The 20,749-nt window shown below is 39.3% G+C and overlaps 1 protein-coding gene across 1 annotated transcript; it reads right to left on the bottom strand.

Annotated features, from left to right (window-relative positions):
- Positions 1 to 12,785: 12,785 nt before the first annotated feature.
- Kcna4 (potassium voltage-gated channel subfamily A member 4) lies at positions 12,786 to 20,206 on the bottom strand. The gene is made up of 2 exons (XM_034496859.2): positions 19,777 to 20,206; positions 12,786 to 16,684 (listed from the first exon to the last, which is right to left on the bottom strand). The coding sequence occupies exon 2, from the start codon at positions 15,920 to 15,922 to the stop codon at positions 13,958 to 13,960; it is 1,965 nt and encodes a 654-aa protein (XP_034352750.1). The 5' UTR covers positions 15,923 to 16,684; positions 19,777 to 20,206; the 3' UTR covers positions 12,786 to 13,957.
- Between the last annotated feature and the right edge of the window lie 543 nt (positions 20,207 to 20,749).

Genomic DNA, 20,749 nt, shown 5'->3' with positions numbered 1-20,749 from the left:
GCACAGCAAATGAATAAAATCTGGTAAAAGTGAAAAGTCTTAACAATAAAATAAAAATAAACTATGTAGCAATAGTAGGAAAATGGTAATGATCTACATTCAGGGATAAAGAAAATTTAGATTATAAACAAATGACAATTGCTATGAGGTAGGATAAAGATACATAGAGAAAGGGAAAGTGAATAAAATCTTATTAAAAAAAGCTTTATCCCTCTGTCCTATTTTATATATTAAAAACATAATAGTTATATTATTATAGTAAATCAGTTATTGAAGTAACTCCTAAGGTTTTTATTATAGTAACTATGGCTTTCTTTCATTTTCACTACATGCCATCATAGTTACTTGGCATCATTATATTAACCTATATTACTATATTACTGTCATAAGGTAAATATACTTCAATAACACTCTTTAAAAACATATGAAATTGACTGTGTAGCATTTAAAAGGCAATGAGCAAAAATATCTTCAGCCTTCTCAATATAAAAGCACAAGCTGGCTCCTCAAAGAATGTGTGCGTGCAAATGTGTGTGTGTCCGTGTGTGTGCATGTATATGTGTGTATATGTGTGTGCATGTGTGTGTATGTATACGTGTACATGTGTGTGTGCATGTATGTATATGTGTACATACATGTGTGCATGCATGCGTGTTGTGTGTGTATGGGTACGTATGTGTATGGAGGTCAAAGATAAGCTCAGTGTCATGCCTTTCATCTTACAAATCTGCTTGTGGGAAGGGGATACTGTTATGTATTAACTGTTTAATAGAGCCTGATACCAAGTAAACACCTACAAATGCCCCCCCTCAAAAGCTAATGTGTGTATGTGTCTTTCATCCACGGATCCGAGGGAAACAGGGCAGTGGCTGGTAATGCAATCCACCCTAAGTTTAAAGTGGGATAAAAGAAACTACATGCCACAGGCCAGTGCTACCATCTTGGCTTTCTGTGGGTATTGAAGATCTGAACTCGGGTTCTTGCTCTTTGGTGGCAAGCTCTTCGCCTATTCAGCCATCTCTCCAGACCCAAAACATCATAAATTGTTGAACCACATAGAGTACAGCACACCCCTTTGGATCTCCTATATCACTAATTAGCATAAGACAGGGGAAATATGGCATTTAGCCTCCACTAGCATAAATACAAGTGAAGGTACTCTCATAATAGTAGATTGGTCTCTTTTTTAAAAATGGCACAGAAATACCAAGCACGTATTATTCATTTTCTCCAGTGTCTAGGACACTGATCTTGAGTATGTAACTTCAAGCCATCCCTCTTGCCAGAGTTTCATCATGAGATACTTTTACTGCTGTTCTATGGAGACTATGAGGTTTACTTCTTCATGGCAAATGGTCTAGTTTTTATATGTAGCAAGACTAAGCTGTAATAAACACAGTACTCAGTAAAATCAAAAATATTAAGGAAGAGAGAAGCATGATTGCTGAAAATTCATTCTAATTGGCTAGTATAAACAGAAATAACTGTGACATCAATTTCTCTAGGGGTCAATTGGAAAACCATTCCTCTGTTTTAAGTATAAAGCTTAATACTTCTATAAAAGTATTAATAATTAAGCAATTGATAATCAATGTTAATTAATAGTTATCTGGTGTCATAAATCCATCTGTTTGATTCCAGAAAAAAATAGTTAAAACTATACTCAAGTTATAAAGTCAAAATCCAAAATAAAAGTTAAAAGTATTTAGTCTTATACACATATATTCAAATGCATGCATGAGGAGGCATTTTCTTCTGAAAATGTAACAGCCAGGGAGACAAAACTTCAAGTTGTCAAAATTTGATCTGTGGTCATTCACACACAACTTATAGGCTTTGAAGTATTTCTTCAAACACTAGACTGTTGTATGGTACAAAATTACTTAATACATAAGGAATGAAATCTACTTAATGTAAATTTACAATTCTAAATTCCACTCTCTGGTTAGGTGAAGATGCATCTTAAATGCATTTGCTTTCTTTTCAAGTGCTTCTTTAAAATAACATACCAGCAGTTATTACTTTCATTTTGTTTCAGAAACTGTAAATACTTAGATGCCCACATATCTCTAATTTCCAATATTAAAAATAATATCTAACTCATTTTTCCTTCATAATATATTAACAAGCAACTGTCCAAATATCCTCAAATATTAATGGTGTGCTGGTTAGTTTAGGACAACATACATTTTCAAGTCTACAGATACTTCAGATACTTTCACAAAAATAATATAGAAAAATATCTTACTTTCAAGAATTTGCATTTACTATACAGTACATCATATTTCAAAGGCACCAGGAATAGTTTCCATTTCCTAAAGGAAAGCCAAGAACTACCAGAAGATTATGTTTTTTTAAAAATTAAAAGTATTTCTCCAGCAAATTGCTAGAAGCCAAAAAACTTTCAAATTTAAAAAGAATAAAAGATGCATTTGATTCTAATGGCTTTTTAAGAAGCAGAGTTGAACTGATGCTCCACGAGGACAAGCAATTCACTTGGTTTTGTTTCATTTATTTATTTTATTTTCTATTTGCTGACCTGACCAAGTGTTTTGGCTTTAAGAAGTAGCGAATTCAATTAAAGATAATGTTTGTTTGGCTTGAATGAAGATTCAAACCAGAGACCTTAGTGTAAGTTCTGAGATACTCAGAAAACAACAAGGTACTCTAAGGCACACTTCATAGAAGAATAAGTAGATGGTTCTTAAAGTAATGATAGTGGGAGAGACTTGAAGATGCCATCGCAATATCATCTCGATATTGGAAGCTTTACTTCCAAGACAAAAGATCCAGAGATGAGAAGACTTAAATGGAGGTTTAAAGGGGAATGAGATTACTTTAAGAATGAGCTTCATTGGGAGATGGAGATTCACCACCATACTCAGCTATGACCAGGTCTAGAAGTAGGAAAGAATTAGAAGTGATGGCCACCAAGGGTATAGCATGAGAGAGTGTCCTTAAGATAAAGACTCTTTTGCTCCAGAGAACAAAAGGGGTTTTTATTAGGGTCAGGAAGTTTGCACAATACCCTGTAACTTAGCCTGGCCTAAGCTATGTCCCATGGGGCACTGGGAAGATATTATACAAGCTTACCCTACAGCTGTAACCTTTGAAATCACAGTATAGTATGCATATCAACTCTCTGTTCCAGAAAGAAAGAGACTGCGAAACAGGGGGGGGGGGGGGGGGGGGGGGGGACCATGCCCTGCTTTCTAGAAGAGTGAGAGAAGTATATAGAATTTCTGCAAGCTAACAAGACAATGTCTTAGAAACAAATGAAAATCTGAGTAAATACCAGTTACATCTCATCAATGCTGACATAAAGCCTCTCAGAAACACTATTAAAACTTACCTCAAATTCTCTCACTTGGCCAGCTGCATAATACAAGTGTCTTGCCTAGTAGAAATAGCTGCCCAAAACAAACTAATAAACAAACAAAAAGAAACAAACAACCCTTTTCACATTTAAGAAAGAAACCTGTTGCCCTTATTCAGGCCAGAATTTGTGGAAGCATTATCAGTTTTTTTTTTTTTTTTAAAGAAAATATCTTTGTGAGAATAGAAAAATGATAATATCATAAATGCTACTTAAAATTTTTGTGAATAGCATTTTGTTTTTCAGAAAATGCTTCTGGTATTTCTGATTTTTATTAAGGCTCCTTTCATTTCTGCACACCTGTTTATCTTTCTACTTGTCTGCCTATCTATCTATCTATCTATCTATCTATCTATCTATCTATCTTCTACCATCATCTGTCCATATACTTCTCTCATTATAATTTATTCAAAAATTACTAAATTAAGAAAATGTAAAATCTGTGGATTAAAAAGAGGGAATACTTTTCACACAATCACCATTACTATTTGAAAACACTGACTAGTATCCCAGCTTTAACCAAAATAAAATAAAATAAAAGCTGGCTGTGTCACCTTGGAATTAGGACTATTTACTACGTTATTGATTCAGAAGCCAAAAAAAAATTCTAGACAACATGGTTTTTAAAAAGTGTCATTTCAACATGATAGCCTGGAAGTTCAAGCTCCAAGAAGAAAGGAGACCCTGCCACACGTGTAGGTAGCTTCAGAGAAGGAGGACAGCATAAGACAAATAGGCAAAAAAAAAAAAAGTTTTATTTTGTTTTTACAAAAATGAATACTCCATATCTCCAAAATCCATGTGCCTAGATGTGATTTTCTGAAGTTTCGGTATGGTTTGCATAATCCAGACTGCACTTAAGTAACATCTATGGAAAAAATAACTAGGAAAGGAGAAATCTGTACATAGTTTTTCCTTCTAATTTTAGCCTGGGTTGAACACCAATAAACAGCATCACAATTAAATTTGTTTCTACCATACAGTGGTATAAATCTGAACATCTTCATAGTAGAATACTTTGTTGTCTTGGTATTTCAAGCTTCCCAATCAGGGTTGAAGTCAGTCACAAAGGGACCAACCTAAAAATAGACTGAGAGAGAGAGGACTATAGCTTGCCTGCTGTCAGCTCTTCTTGTTAGTCCTAAGTGGAAAATCCAGGTGCTGCCTCCTTGTGTATAAACATATTCCCTTAAGCAAATCAATGTAGCAGTCAAGGCAGGGTTTCAGTAGCCTAAGGTATAACACAAAGGCATTTAAAAGGATGCCTATCCTTTCAGTGACCTGATGTGCCAGGGAGGGAGAATACCCATGGATGGAGCCCTGAACCCCATCAGAGGAGAAGGGGAGGGGGTAAAAAGAAGAAATTGTGTGAGGGGGAATGTGGAGCAGCAAACAGGATATAAAGTGAATAAATAAATGAATGGGGGGAAAAGTTGGTAAATCAACATCTTGGTCTAAGGATCAAAATGAGGCTTTCATACTGGACACCGTGTTTCTAAAGCAGTAGACATCAGAACTTCCTTTTAATTGTGACTCAATATCTAATAACAACTATATCGGAACAGATTTGTTGTTGTTATTATTACTGTTTCCAAGTCGTTTTACACAAGCATTGTTTCTACACACTAATAAAGCATCTGGGTGAAAAACAGAGGGGGAAATAATCTAATCATCCAGCTGTTTCAAAAATCCCAGCTGTTCAGTAATGGGCAGAGAAGAGCTAGCATAATAATGGGACAGCACAGGCCCACGATGCAGGTGACAGTGGGAGCTGTCTGGATATGTTCTGCTATGACCTGATTTATAAAATAGCAAGACATCTACTTAAATCACACACAAATAGCTCTTGCTAAGAGATGTGTGAACAGGGATGGCAATAGCCTTTGTATTGTATTCTCAGGAGGAAGTAATGCTGTGGGACCAGAGGTGGGGTCCTGAAAAGGTGGGGGCGCCAAGTATTTTCTTTGTCTGTCTCTTCAACCTTAGTAACCAAGTGCATGATTGAGAAGCAAACAAAATGGACATCTCTGCATACTTTACTTTTTCTTCAGTTTAAACATATATTAGAATCTTATACCAATACTCACTACCAACCCCCTTCAGAGAAGCAACACAAATACTTGAGAGTCTGACGATTTTTTTAATCTCTCTTGCAAAGGTTATAATACAACTAAAACTTTTCAACACTGAAATAAGGAAAAGAAAATGCTTTCAGCATGTGATTATTGTCAGCATGTTTGAGCAATGAAGGTAGGATCTAAGTCCTGTGACACGTGACTAATCCCTAAGAGTGACACCATGGATGTACGAGGAAGAAATGGCAATTCCTAAAGAGAACTTCTGTCTAAAGATTCCTCTCGATCTCTCAAGAGAATAAAAATAGTCTGGCGTCGCGCGATGACTCACACCTTGAGATACTGTATGTTGCTTTATGCTTATCTATCTAATCTAACCCTTTCTTTCTCACACTGCCTGGAAGCCTGTGAAATCTGTGGATTCTGGTAGTGAAGTGACACCTCTTCCCTGTGTGGATGAAAAGCAGTCCCTGCCACAGCTAAACCAGCAAAGAGCATATGATAACAGACTTGTAATTAGGTTGCACAAATTTTATGATTTCTCCATTCCTCTAAGTATTATTCACAAGCAATAACCAGTATAAACACATTCCACAGCTCTGCCTTAGTGCTGTTTATTCCCAGGGCTTCTGAGTTTGCCACTTAGCTCAGGTTCAGTGCACGACCAGTACCCAAGTGTCAATCAGTTAAAGAAGTGAAAATCCCCTTTGCAGAAGAGAAAAGTGACTTTTATCCTTAACAAGACTTAGTATGTTTTATCCTTATTTTGCAGCTGCAGATGTAGCCTTTGCATATAAGTGTCCTGGGAGACAGAAAGCAGAGACCTGCGACAGTGGGACATGCATATCCATATGCCAAGATGAATCTACTCTTCTGGATACCTACTGTTTGCAAAAAATTATAATTAGCATTATAAAACGCAGCTCATTTTAGACTGATCAGTTAATCCTTCCAACAAACTGATGACTTCATTTACACATCACTCCTTGCTTCTTGCCCACCTACCTCCTACTCCACCTATCTCCCAATTGCCTCTGGTCTTAGATCATGAGTCTATTCTGGAGGAAACTGATCTAGAACTCAGAAGTCACTTATAAATATTCAGAAGAAAATGGTACCCTAATATTCCAACAATATCTGTACACTATGAAACAGTGAACAGACAAAATTGTGTTGTATTTCGTAGTTACTCTAGTCCACTTAAAAACTGACCAAAAACAAATGTTACAAAAGAAGGTATCAAATGTGCCTGCCATCAACCAATCAATACATAAGTGTCTTTTACTTTGTTAGAGAGGCAAACTGTTTATGATGAATCTACCAGTTGAAATAAAATATTAAAAATCAAGGAATGGGGTACAAAGATGGAGAGGAATTGCATTATATTCTCAGGAAAATGAATAAATACGTCACTATTTCTAGGCTAAGTCTCCATCCAAATAAATAGTTCAAATTATAAATTGCAACCTCTAAATATATTAATTTCTTAAAATAACTAGCTAGACATACACCTGAAGTTACTAAGGTAGGATGAGCTACCTTAGTCCCTTCTCTAGCTACCTTCTCAAACTTCATTTTATTATTAAGAAAATCAACCTTAAATTTAAAACTTGTGGGAGAGCAGCTAAAGGGCTGCTTCTGGTAGGCCAAACATATTCCAGTAAATGACATAGACCCAAGAATAGATAGGTAGCACTAACTGACTTTATTTTATTTTTTAATGTGGACACAAATTGGGCAGAATAGAATGGTGGATACATCCAGGAGGAGACAGAGGAGGAATAAATATGATCAAAATATAATGTATGGAATTATTGAGAATTAATAAAATTATTTTTAAAATAAATACTAACGTATTAAAATTTGGCTTCAGCCAGAAATGGCAAGTAAATATATAAATAAATCTTAATCCAAAGGCATTCCCTAGGGAGTCTATAACCTCTTCACAGACTTCAGTCCAAAGACAGCCTCATTAATTATTTCCTATTCTGCCTGATAGTAACTGAAAGCCTCATTTGGATCATGATCCCTACTATTGAGAAGGAAAAGAAAGACTCACTCAGGTGCTATCAACGCTGTGAGTGTTCTTTGGGGAAATCACCAATCCATTCAAGTACCAGCATATTCAGTTTATAAATAGAACAGCATGCATCTTCCAAGCTAGTTAATATGGTCCTTATCATGACTGAGAAAGGGTTCAGATAATTACCACCTGGTCTTATAAAAGAGTCCGTATTATCCAGCTATTTTATGTGAATGCCTTCAGAGACTATGAGAGGTTTGGGACATGTTCCAGAAACAATAATATAAAGCTTTTTAATGTTATAATTAAAGCTGGACAATTGAGGAGACACATCAAGCACCAGACAGAAGAAAAGCACAGAAAGATAATGGTTTTAGGTAAGGCTAGTTCTAGAGAATGCTAGGTAGAGCCACAGTTCCTTTCCTTCCATATACATCTTTTATAGAATGGAAATGATGTTCATAAAAATAAACATTTTGAATGTCTCATAAAAAATTAAGCTTTTTTCCTGAGACTGACATTCCACGTGTCTATATTCCATAGACCACCTCAGAGGTTAATCCTAATGCCATTGAAGGTTTAAGACACAAAATCCAACCTAAGGCTTAAGAAAGATTTTTCAGTACTCAAATATCACCATTTTTCTACAATACATAATTTCCTACTAATAGAAAACTTCATCTTTTCCCTTCATGTTGTCTTTTTGCCATACCTCAGACTGCTCATTTGCTTGCACATATTTTGTCCTAATAAAGGCAACATAAGAAATGCATAATACATGTAACATATAAATGTTTGATATGGGAAGATGATTCTTCTCAAACAAATAAAACTCACTGGCCCAGATTGCATTAATACTCACAGACTTTGTGTAACTTGCCTGATTGCTAACAAAAGTAGCAGCAGACCACTTGAGAACTTGTGGACAAAAAAAAAAAAAAAAAAAAAAAATGTGTTTTTTTCTCTTGGGACATGGAAAATCCTCTTAAATAAAGCACATTTCTGCATAATATCTAGAAGAGGACAGACCATCTTCTATAAGTACTGGGTTTTCTAGATGACTGTTAATAATACTGCTCAGGTTGGCTGACATGTCACCTGACATGTTGCCTGACATTCCACAGAGAACATTAACCTGCTAATTTGATCTGCTGGTAGCTTCTGTTTTACACCAACCTTTGTGACAATCACCACCTCATTATCTCAGAAAACTGCAGGAACTATGACAAAACTGCTTGTGTATTTCATATTTAACCCTGAATAATTTCCTGCACTGGTTCACCAGACTTAGCCACACAATTAAGGTTGGCTTAGTTTTCTAATTATGGTGCTTTTCTTGTTGTTGTTGTCGTCGTTGGTTTTAACACTGTGTTTTGGTTTTGGTATGTATATCTGAAACCCCTTATGGTGCTCACACTTGTCCTATACTGGTGATCCCCCTACCTCAGCTTGTCAAGTGCTAAGATTCAAGGCATGTGTCACTACGTTCAGATCTGCATACTCTATCACTGTGTTATGGTTTTGCATTTTCATGAAATGTCTATGTATCTGTAGAAAATTGAATCCAGAGCTTCGGTAAAGACACGTCAAGAAGACAAACCAACTTTGAAATCATCTGCAAAATAGATCATTTCCAGGTTGGAAGGCCAGAGTTAATTAACTATTTCCGGATCAAATACCAAAGTCATTTAGACTCTGGTGACCTGTATACAAATTTACATTTCAGGACTCCAGTAACAAACAGCAAATGAACACAAACTAAAGCGTAGGTCAATCCCCCTGTGGCTCAGTCATTGGAGAACACAGTTTCCAGCACAATAAGGCTGCAAGAAGGATCACTGATAGCACTCTGATCACAAAATCAACTCTGATCCAAAAGCCTGAATGAGGAGAACTTGAGTCTCCCTTAGAGCCTCAGCTGATGAACATGTGCTATGTTCTTCAAAGCAACCAAGTCGTGCCTGGGTTTAATCTTTCTACCTTCCCCAAAATGAATGAATTTTCTGAACCTCAAATTGGGCCAGATGGCCTGATACATATTAGCATACTTTTATGAGGAAGATACTGTGAGGAATCAGGACTGCTATGGAAACAGACAACTAAGCCAGAAATAAAATTCCTATCACAAGTCCTAATCTTAATTTACTTTTCAGAAGTGCATATTCCCATTTACAGCAAAAAAATAGCTTTAGCTCCTTTGATCTTGAACAAAAACCACTCCATCACTCCATCAGCCTTCTTTCAAATAGGAATTCAGAGCTCATTATTAGAAAGCAAGATCGTGGTCTAACCTAAGAAAGTTACATTGGTCTGGAAAATTCTATACTTAGAATCAAGTTTCTTTTCAGCAGGAAAGCCAAGAGGTACCTTTTGTCCACATCAAATGTCCCTTGCAGAATTCAGAATGACTTTTGGGTCAAGAAGATTTCCTGGAACAGGCACTTTTGTCACTGAATGACAGCCCATAACCATTCTAAACTGCATCAATAAAACAAAACAACAACAACAAAAAAAAGACACAGAAAGGGATGTTACACTAGGCATGGCGCACTTAACCACATCACCACAGGAGCACCGAAAAGTGAAAAAAAAACCCTACATGTATTCCAGTTTACTTAGTAATAACATTAATATGACAATTATAACACCACCCTGAAAATTAGCAATGGGCAACACCATTTCTGATTCTGTTGAAAAACGTGGATCATTATTATTTAAATCAGATGAAAATAATTTCCTTTAAATAATAATGATTTTTAATGAACTAGAATGATATATCTGTTAACTCTATATATTTTCTTTGGTTATATCTTATTCATAGTCTGGGTTCTGTTTAAACATATGCATGCTTAATGAAAAGGGGTTTTGTTTTGTTTTACAATGCTTCAATGGTCCTATGTAACATAAACTTGACAAGAAATGCAAAAGTACTTGAGAATTACTATATGTGTCCAAGCACAAGAGGAGTTCCCAGCATAGGTCAGATCACTATGACAACACTGTTCTTCAACAAAGCAAAAAATAAAAATATTTACTTACCAACCTTCACTGTATGTATTCAACTGAAGACAGCGGAGGTATTGTGTACTAATTGAATCCCTTTCCTTTATAAGATTGTAGAATAAAGAGCTTCAAAATACATTCTATTCACTCAGTTTGGATTATATTTTAAAATTCTCAAACTCCTGGTCTTTTCAGTTAATCTAACAATGATTACAAATATTATGTTATTGTTACTTAAAGAAAATGCTCAAGCTATGCAGATGTTATCTGGATGAGGTGTTTAGTTAAATCAAAATAGTCATATCAACTCCATGGTAGAATTCAGCTACTGAAAGCAACCAAATAACAATGTACTGACAACATTCCAATTTTCACTTTAAAATGGAAGTAAAGAAATAATGAACCCTAAGAATCAAATGACATAGACTGTCTACAGTCAACCACCAACTCTCATGATATCCTGAACTACCTCTCACTCCTCTGGCACCTACCAGCTCCCCTTCACAGAAATGAAAGGCATATCTATCCCTCCTTAGGCATTGCTGCTTCTTCTTCTTCTTCTTTTTTCTTTTCTTTTCTTTGTTCTTTTTTTTTCTATTTGCAAGAAAGAAGAATGCATCCAATGTCATCTCTGATCACAAGCATCCTGATCTTGAATAGGATCACTTCCTTTTTTCTTTCCTGTATGGTGAACCTGTATGTATTTATTTCAGACCTACTTATTGGCATTTAAGAAAATAGTTTTCTAAAATCGTTTATACAGCAGCATTTTCCGCAGTAGGAAATCTTTACAAAGGATTCTAAAGTACTTCGAATAGCTTCAACTTGGCAGTCGATTGTTAATTTCACAGCCATACTGAACACCCTGTTTTCACATGAACAAGTGCTTCATGCAGAAATGTCCAAACTCAAGGCAAAGGGGCTTTGAAGTTTCTTCTCAAGGTAGAATCAATGCACACACTCTAAGATAAATGCATTTTGCATGGAGGAAAGCACACTTTGAATGGCATTCTAATATTTGGAATGAAAGCATGGGACTAGGGATTCCATCAGTTTCCAAACAAACAACAAACCACTCTGTGAGATAAGGGTTACCCTAGGATTCTTAATTATCTGTAACTCATGCAGTCTGGGAATTATTAATACCTATATCATCAAATAAATTTAATATGACTTTTCTGATTTAGGATAGAAATGTCAAAGAAACAAAGAACAAAGAAATTCAGAATGATTTTCCTCCTTATCACAAACTATTAGTGTTACTTTCACAAAATACTAAATAAATGGCCTGTACTGGAGAAATTATTATATCAAGTATTTGCATGAAAGTCGACATTTCAGGCTTCCCACGCTTGCTTTCCTGCTACTCTTTCCCTATTCCTCTGATTTACAATGATTTTCTACAAAAAAAAAAAAAAAAAAAAAAAAAAAAAAAAAAAAAAAAAAAAAAAAAAAAAAAAAAACCAAAAACCAAAAACCAAAAACAAAACCGAGGTGTAAACACGTTTTAGTGACTTTTGTGAAGGAATTATGGCCATGCCTGTGAAACACTCATTACACTTTTCTCTAACACAATGTATTAGAATCAAAATATCATCTCTGGAGTCCTATTCACAAGGTGGCACTGAGTTCTTCAATCACTTCCACTGCTTACTGCCTTTTCGTCTCCAGATGGAGTTCTAGCAAAGTGCCTTCCCTACAAGTATAGAGAAAAGACAAGAACAAAGATATTGATTTACTAGAATTCTTTTCATTCCAAATACTGTTAAAGGAGAGGTAAAACGAATCCAGTGATTTCCTGGGCCAAAAGCAGTTGAAAAACCTCACAAGTAAGAGTGAATGGGTGTTTCTTTTTTGTTTGTTTGTTTTTGGTTTATTGGGTTTTGTTCACATTTGTTAAGTTTGCTATGGACTGAAATAGTGGACATATGATTTCTTCCCAATGCTCAGGGCAACCACTTATAAAGAAGATTTTGTTTTGTTTTAATGAATTGAATAGTAAGGCCTCCTATGTGTTTATTCTGAGTATTCTTAGCTGTATTTCATGGTGATACAGTTGTTTGTGGTGCATTCCTTGTTGCTACTTTAAACTCAAGAATAGCTGCTGTGAGTGTAATCCTCAAACAGCCCCTGTGATAAACATGATAATGGTTTACAATGGTGATGGGGAAGACAAATGTCCTAAAACCATTCTTCTCTAGCTCTGCTTTAGCAGGGTGCTTTAGGACTTGAGGCAAATCCCCACGTTTTGTGTTTTGTTTTTGCAGCTGTACACATACACACAGACACACATACACAAAATGGACTTAAATCTAGCATTTTGTTGCATATTTAATAAAAAGATCTTAAGCCATAATTGCTGTAGCTGCTGGGAGCCTTATTTCTCCAAGAATTCTCTCTGTGCATGCAATAACTTTGGTTAAATTATTCTGGACTTAAAAGGCAGAATATTGAAAATAGTACGGTTTCTGAAGCATCATAGTAACAAACCAATTTCAAATAATTCGGTTGCTCAACGTTACTTCATAGTCCTTTTGTAGATCAGTTGTTCAGATTTTAAAGCAGGAATCGTGTGCTGTTATCTGTATGGTCATTAGTCTCACAAAAGGAAAAGAACAATAAATGAGAAACCATTCTTCCAATGATTGTCATTGAACTGATTGGTGCATTAGTAAACATTCACAGTATGAAGTCTTTCTCGGGCTTCAGCATAGAAAGTAGTGCAAAAAAAAAAAAAAAAAATTCCAGCCTTAAGACCTGTGAACAAAACTTGTTACATTTCCTCTAGAATGTTAGGCATTGCTATTATATCTCCTCAAAATTAATAATAAAATATAATCAATTTCTAAAGGCCCCTGCAGCCTTTTCAAAAGTTAATTTCCAGTTAAAAATAAACTTTAATTAAATCCAAGATTAAATTGTGACCTATATTCTATTAAATAATTTACTTTCTCTTTTTTCTACACAGTAATTCTTACAATTTCTAAAAAACAACTACAGAATCCAAAGACATAGTAGATGTTATTAAAACACTGGTAAAAGACTGCTCAAATTCATTAGTTCTTACATAGTAAATACTTCAGAATGCCAACTTTTCCCGTCACAGCACAATTCCCAACAGTGTTGACAATTTACTTACACACCCATATGCACATATTCTCTCACTCTCTCACACACACACTCATTATCCTCTGGACCACCTCTAATATTAACATCTTTCCCATTATGTGCAAAACTCTTGCATTCTTAAAAAATATAAAGATAGATCTGCTGTTTTTAATGCCTCCCTCTTCTCCAAGATGTATCATTTATTTGATATGCAATACACATTTAGTCACAATTATGCCATGTATTACCATTAAACAGCTTATCACTGTATGCAGTGCAATCGTTTGCATATCTCATTTTCATAACTGCATTCTCTATATATGAATATATTTGGAGACTGGGGGGGGGGCAGTGGCAGGTGGAGAAAGCGATTCACACATCAGTCTCCACAGCCTTTGCATTAGAACAGTTGTTTTTATCTGTCTCGCTGTCATCCCCCTTTCCCTGACACTTCTCTTCCTTTCCACATAAAGACTCCTTGACCCCTTCTTCCATCTCTAGATACTCTGACTTGTCCCCCAGGGAAGAAGAAGTGGAGCTCCGAAATTTCTTGAGCAAATTAGAAGGTAGGTATGGGCAACTGACTGCGTTTTGTGTCAGCTGGGTCTGTTCTTCATTTTCAGTCTCTCTGTGGTAGAAATAGTTAAAGTTAGACACAATCACCGGCACAGGCAAAGCAATGGTTAAGACACCCGCAATGGCACACAGGGACCCCACAATCTTTCCCCCCACTGTGATGGGCTTCATGTCCCCATAGCCCACAGTTGTCATGGTTACCACAGCCCACCAAAACGCATCTGGAATGCTTTGGAAATGGGTGCTGGGTTCATCTGCCTCTGCAAAATACACAGCGCTGGAAAAGAGAATGACCCCGATGAAGAGGAAAAAGATAAGAAGGCCCAGTTCCCGCATGCTGGCTCTGAGGGTGTGGCCCAGGATCTGCAGGCCTTTGGAGTGTCTGGAGAGCTTGAAGATCCGGAATACTCGGACCAGACGGATGATTCTGAGGATGGCAAAGGACATGGCCTGCTGCTGCTGGCCATTGCCACCCCCCTGCTGCTGGGCCAGATCAGTGCCCAGAGTGATGAAGTAAGGCAAAATGGAGACGATATCAATGATGTTCATGATGTTTTTGAAGAAGAGTGCTTGGCTGGGACAAGCAAAGCATCGAACCACAAACTCAAAGGAAAACCACACAATACACACTGTCTCCACGATGAAGAAAGGGTCATTGAATATTGTGTGCCCTGAGTTCTCCAGTTGGGCTGCTGAGGTGTCATTCAACAATCTGCTGTGCCTGCCTGCACTGAGGGCCATGATAAGGTCCCTATCATCCCTGAACTCAGGCAAGGTTTCCAGGCAAAATATGACAATAGAGATTAAGATGACCAGGACAGATACGATGGCTATGCCCCTGGCAGGGCTAGAACTCTCTGGATATTCAAAGAGAAGCCAAATCTGTTTTTTAAATTCATTTTCTGGCAGAGCCCTGTCCTCCTCTTCTCTCACAAAGCCTTCATCCTCCCGGAACTTGAGCAGGGCTTCCTCTCCCAACTGATAGAACTTCACCTCCTCGGTGAAGATATCAAACGGGACATTGACTGGCCTCTTCAGGCGGCCTCCTGACTGGTAATAATACAAAATGGCATCAAAGCTGGGTCGGTTCCGATCAAAAAAATACTCATTGCGCAACGGGTCGAAGTACTGAGTCCTCTTCTCAGGGTCTCCCAACAGAGTTTCTGGAAACTGGGCCAAAGTTTTCATTTGAGTTTCAAAGCGTAGACCAGACACGTTTATCACCACGCGTTCACAGCAGTCACTGTAGCGGACTGAACTGTAGCCACCACCACCCCCATCATCCTGTGGCAGCAGGTCTGTGTAGGAACACCCATCCCCATGGTCATCTTCACTATAGTAAAACCTTCCCTCGTCTTCTTCCTCCTCTTCCTCCTCCTCCTCTTCCTCTTCCTCGCTCAGCTCCCTCAGGATCTTCTCTTCAGAGCCACTGGGCATCAGGTCTGAGCAATGAGGAAAACTGCTCTGCCTGTGGTGAAGTTTCTTCTTCTCAGTTCGCTGACGCCTCCTCCTCCGACTACCACGGCTACCTTGAGGATCATGGGAGGAGTAAGCCCCACGTGTCTGATGATGGTGGTGGGGACCTCCACCAGAGCCCCCAGTGCCTTCCACAGCAGCTGTGGCAGCTGCGACAGCTGCAGCTGCAGCTGCCCTGGAGTGGGCGAGTCTCTCCCTCTCCCGGGCTCTGGCCTGGGCTGCATAACCATAAGGCATATGGCTGTTGCACCCTGAGCTCTCGGCACTCACCATTGCCACCTCCATGGTGGTGGTTTTGGGAGATGGCTGCTTCCAGTTGTAAGAGAAGAAGAAAGAAAAATAGGGCAGCTTATTTTCTTACCAAATTAAGGTAAGTTTGGAAGCCTTAAGCAGATTGCTTAGAAGACTTGGGATATTTTCAGTCCAACTTTGCATTTTCTGTTTTTAAATCCGCACACCCCATGCTCCCTCTTCTCAGAGCCTCAGCGTTGCTTTCCAGAGCTTGCCTAGTCTAGACAACAGCCTAGTGCTCCTCAAACATAAGTCATGAAATGATGTGGCCTCCCAAACACCTACGTGTTGGAGGGGTAGGAAGTCTGGGATGCGGTCGGTGATGACGCTACAAGACTCAAACACAGCAAGTATCTGACAGTCAGAAGTTGTGCCTAGAAAATGAAATACATTTTTTCTTGCATGGAAAGTGTCCAAAGCCCAGGCCATCCAATTTAAATGAAATGCAAATCAGTCTTTAGTCTTAGCACTTGCCTTCTAGTGATGGCTTGACCCATGTTAAAATGTGGCTTAAAATATGCCCAGCTATTGCTGCTCAGTCTATGAGAATGGTCTCCCAGACCTTCCCTTGAAGGTCAGCAAAGCCTTCATGGACCCACAGGCAATGCCAGGCTGAAGATACAGGCAAAGACCTTGGAAGGTAGAGAGGGTGGTAGACGAGGTTCCAGCAGAGGCAAACTCAACACTGAGGTCTCCATAGAAAGCAGGAAATGAAGAGCATCCTTTGGCTAGAATCATTCAGAAGAAGCACTTCACCTGAAGAGGGATGGGAAATAAGCACAGGAGAAAAATAAAAAGGATCAAACCATAGAGAGCAAACAGCCCTTTACTCCACATACGCTTCTCTTGTCCTCAGGCAAATCACGAAACACACACCGGGAGACCATAACTTTTCAAGAATACAGGGCAGGCTGCTCTAAAATCTCTCCTACTCAACATCCACCTTGCTTTCTTCTTCCGTCATTGGCTCAGATCGGTCTGTTTTGTGGTAACTCATTTGTTTTGATCCTGTCCATTCTCAACCCACGGGGTTCTTGCTTTCCTCTGCCCCTTCATCAATGCCAGGTCTTAATTCTCAATAGCATCGTCTTCATTCCACACCAGCAATGCTGTGACTTTACAGTTGTTTCCAGTATTCATTTATCCTAAGGAATGCTCTTTAATTTTTTTTTTCATGAAATGTTGCTGAATTAAGTACCCTTACATTTTTCTTTTTCTTGGGATTAAAGAAATAAGGGGGGGGGAACAGTTTTTTTCAGTTTAGACTCCACTACTTGAATGAACACCAATTACTTAATCTATAAAATATAGACAGCATAATCCACCCCTTCCACCCCACATTGGTAAGGATCAATGGAGATTGTGGACGCTATCAGGATAGCACACTGACTATGTACATAATGAATAGCAACAGATATAGCAATTATGAATAACACAGCATTAAACGGTTGTCATCTACCCACTCTCAAAATTCATATTCTTTGCCACTTTCTGAGGTGGGGAAAGACAGAACTTGGACAGACCAGGGCACTACGACACTAGACAATGCCTGTGTGAATCTGCCATTCTCTGACTTGATGAAACATGCTCCTGTTGTTTTTTTCTCTACTCCAGCTTCCTGAACACTCCCTACCACCCACGGCCTAGAAGCAGATCTCAGTTCCCACTTCTCTTAGTAACCATCCCCTCTCCTTGAAGTGCCTTCAATGTTCACCTGATATAGTCTTCTGAAGTGTGTGGATGCTGCATTCAGAGTACACACTTCACCCCCCCCCCCCCCATTTAACTGTATCCTGCTCTCTCCTCCTCCAATCCACGGCACATTTTTTGCAGACCCCGATCTGTCTCCCTCATCTGCTATTTCTGGCCCTCTTCTCTTGTTTTGCTTTCCTAAGTCCGTTGACTTCATCTCCTCAGCCAGGACTTAGGAAACCTGCCCTAACTCCGGCCACCTGCTCCTTCCATTTACTCTGTCCAACAGGACTTCTAAGAATACAGAAAATGAGCCAGATAATTGGAAATGATCATAACAGGTAGAATTCAGGGCACCGTCTAGTTTCTATTACTGGAAACACTTGGGCAGCATGAGAGCAATGGTTTTCTGAAGCCATTAACAGGATCCTACCCTTGAGCACCTGCTGCTCTTTGCTGTTGGTTGTCAGTCCCATAACTTAAATGACAAGCAGGGAAATGGCAAACACAGGGCATCTTACATATACACATCCTTGGTTGAAACCAAAAGAATCCAGAAAATACCTCAGAAGTTATCCCTAGTGACATCCCTTCTTCTTCTGACTCGCCACATCATCTTACATTCGGAAGTGTTTGCCATGTTGAAGTCTCCAAGGCCTTATGTACAAAACTTCCCTATGACTATGTTCACTGTGGCATGTCAGCCAACATCTTTTTAAGATTGGCTCAGTCCAAAAAGCCTAAGAGTGTGTTCAACTTGTCAACACCCACAAGCAGTTTGTATAGATATCACTTAAAGTCCTGAATAACTGACATACCCATATATTTACAAATATGAAGATGTCTCTTCTACCCAAGTAACTCCCCCAAAGACCATGTATTAGAGGGTCTTCCAGCTCACTGTTACTTCTACACACTCTAGAACTACGTTTATTCTGCTCTACAGCAAATGCTTTCTTGTTCTTTTATTTATTTAGGCTTGTTAATTACTGTTTTTCTAACTCACTCTTTAACATTCAAAAAGCAAACTGTTTTCCTTTCAATTGGCTACTAGTTACCTCACTATCCTAGAAAGAAAGGAAGAAAGAAAGAAAGAAAGAAGAAAGAAAGAAAGAAAGAAAGAAAGAAAGAAAGAAAGAAAAAGGGAGGGAGACAGGGAGGGAGGCAGAGAAGCAGGAAGGCTTGGTGGGAAAGGGGAGATAGAGAGAAGAAAGTGAAAGAAAGGAAGAAAGAAAGAAAGAAAGAAAGAAAGAAAGAAAGAAAGAAGGAAAGAAAGAAAGAAGGAAAGAAGGAAAGAGAGAGAGAAAAGAAATTATAAACCCATCAAACCATTTTTTCCAGCAAACCAAACTGATTTAAAATCTCTCTTTCTCCAGGTATTCTTCTTAAGAGAATCAAGCAGACTTTATGCAAGAGACCTTTAGAGGGGCTTTCCCCTGTGCCTTTTTAATATTGTTAAACTAATAGGGTTTTGCAGGGCACCTATTGCTGCCTCTATGCTCCTAAATACCAACCAAGCATCTCTCTTCCCTTTCTACCCAACAACAACAAGCCTCCTTTCCTTTCTAGATGCTTATTTCTGCAACTGTGTTAGGGTGGTACCTGAACCAAATCTGGGAGAAGGGCAGAGAGGGATAAAATTAAACATAAAAAAGGTGATAGAATCAGAAAAACCAACACCAAGAAACAGGTTCTTCAACTCAATGCACACCATTTATCTGGTCCCTGTGGACTGCTCAAACACTCTGAAAATGCATGCCATCCTACTGTTGGGAGAGGCAGCAATACAGACCCGCTCATCAGCTGTTCGCAAAGGAGAGGAACGGTGAAGCTGGGATCAGGCAAAACGAAAATGATGCTGAACCAAAACCCCACCTCATTGGGGGAACGACATCTTTAATTGCGCCCTAGCCTCCAGACCTGGGTTCCCGCTCTGGCACGTTAAGCAGGGCGCACTCGACCCATCCCCTGGGTTGCCCCTGGAGCGCCGCGTAGCATCTGCACCTCCCTTCTCCCACCTCCTGGTTTATTTTTAACCGCCTTCCATTCATGTCCTTCTGTCACATTCTCAATATTATTTATTCCTCAAATGACCACAGTTTCTCAACAGCCAAAAGAGTAAGGTGAAGGAAAGATAAGAAAGGTCTCATACTTACCATTCCCAGCAAGTGTGAAAAATAAAAATAGAAAAAAAAAAATTCCCCCCGGTGATTTGTTTCCCCTTTCCAAGCTGCAACAGCTGGAGGAGGGGCAGAATCATTGGGGGTGGGGGCGCAGTACAAAAAAAAAAAAAAAAATCACTCCGGTTTGGCAGGTGAAGGATCCCAAATATCCATGGAGCAAGTTCGGTCGCCTTGGCCAGAGGGTAGGGGGTGTCACAGAGTCCTCCTTACTGGAGCCCAGAGGTGGAGGTTGGGGACGCTCCAAGGTAGACCCCGGAGATTTCTGGTTCCTCTGGAGTTCGGCACAGCAGACCTGGGCTGGGAACGGAAGTCAAGGTTCTCTGAAAAAGACTCAAAATCCTAGACAGCAGCGATCACTTGTTAAGCCTGCATTCCTTCTCCAGTATCCATCCCAGTCTTGCTCTCTAGCTGGCTGCAGGAGCAGCACACGCCTCCCCAGACTGCCAGCGCGCACGGGCGGGGGCGGGGCCTGGCCGGGCCGAGGGTGTGGCCTTTGGGGTTGTCACTAGGGGTGCCTCCCCGCGTGGCTGGGCGGGCGCAGTCACGACGCTGCGACCCCACCCGACGGCCCAGCCCCCACGACTGCTTAGCTTCTGGAAACCATCCCAGGAGCACTTGGCTATCACCGCAAGCGAGGAGCAAATCTTGGAGGTAGATGTGTCCCCCGTAGGAGCTGTCCAGGACCACAGCACAGGTGCCACAAGAGAAGCTGGGAGATAGGGACTTGGATGGGAGATGCAGTCCAAGAAATGGGGTGGATAGTTTGGGACGGCTTCCCTCCCTACCCTGATCTTTTATCTGCCAGACATTGGTTCTCTGTTTACCCCCGAGAGGTGCGGTAGCAGGGCTCAGGTGCTTCTCTGGAGAGACTGCAGGTCCAGAAACCCTTGTTTCCCCTGTGAGTACACAACAGCTATAGTCTCAGCGTTCCTGGAACACCAAGAGT

This window comes from Arvicanthis niloticus, chromosome 2 (assembly GCF_011762505.2).
Source record: "Arvicanthis niloticus isolate mArvNil1 chromosome 2, mArvNil1.pat.X, whole genome shotgun sequence".
In the NCBI taxonomy this organism is placed as follows: Eukaryota; Metazoa; Chordata; class Mammalia; order Rodentia; family Muridae; genus Arvicanthis; species Arvicanthis niloticus.
Note: the sequence above shows the minus strand (reverse complement) of the source record. Positions and strands in the feature narration are given on the sequence as shown.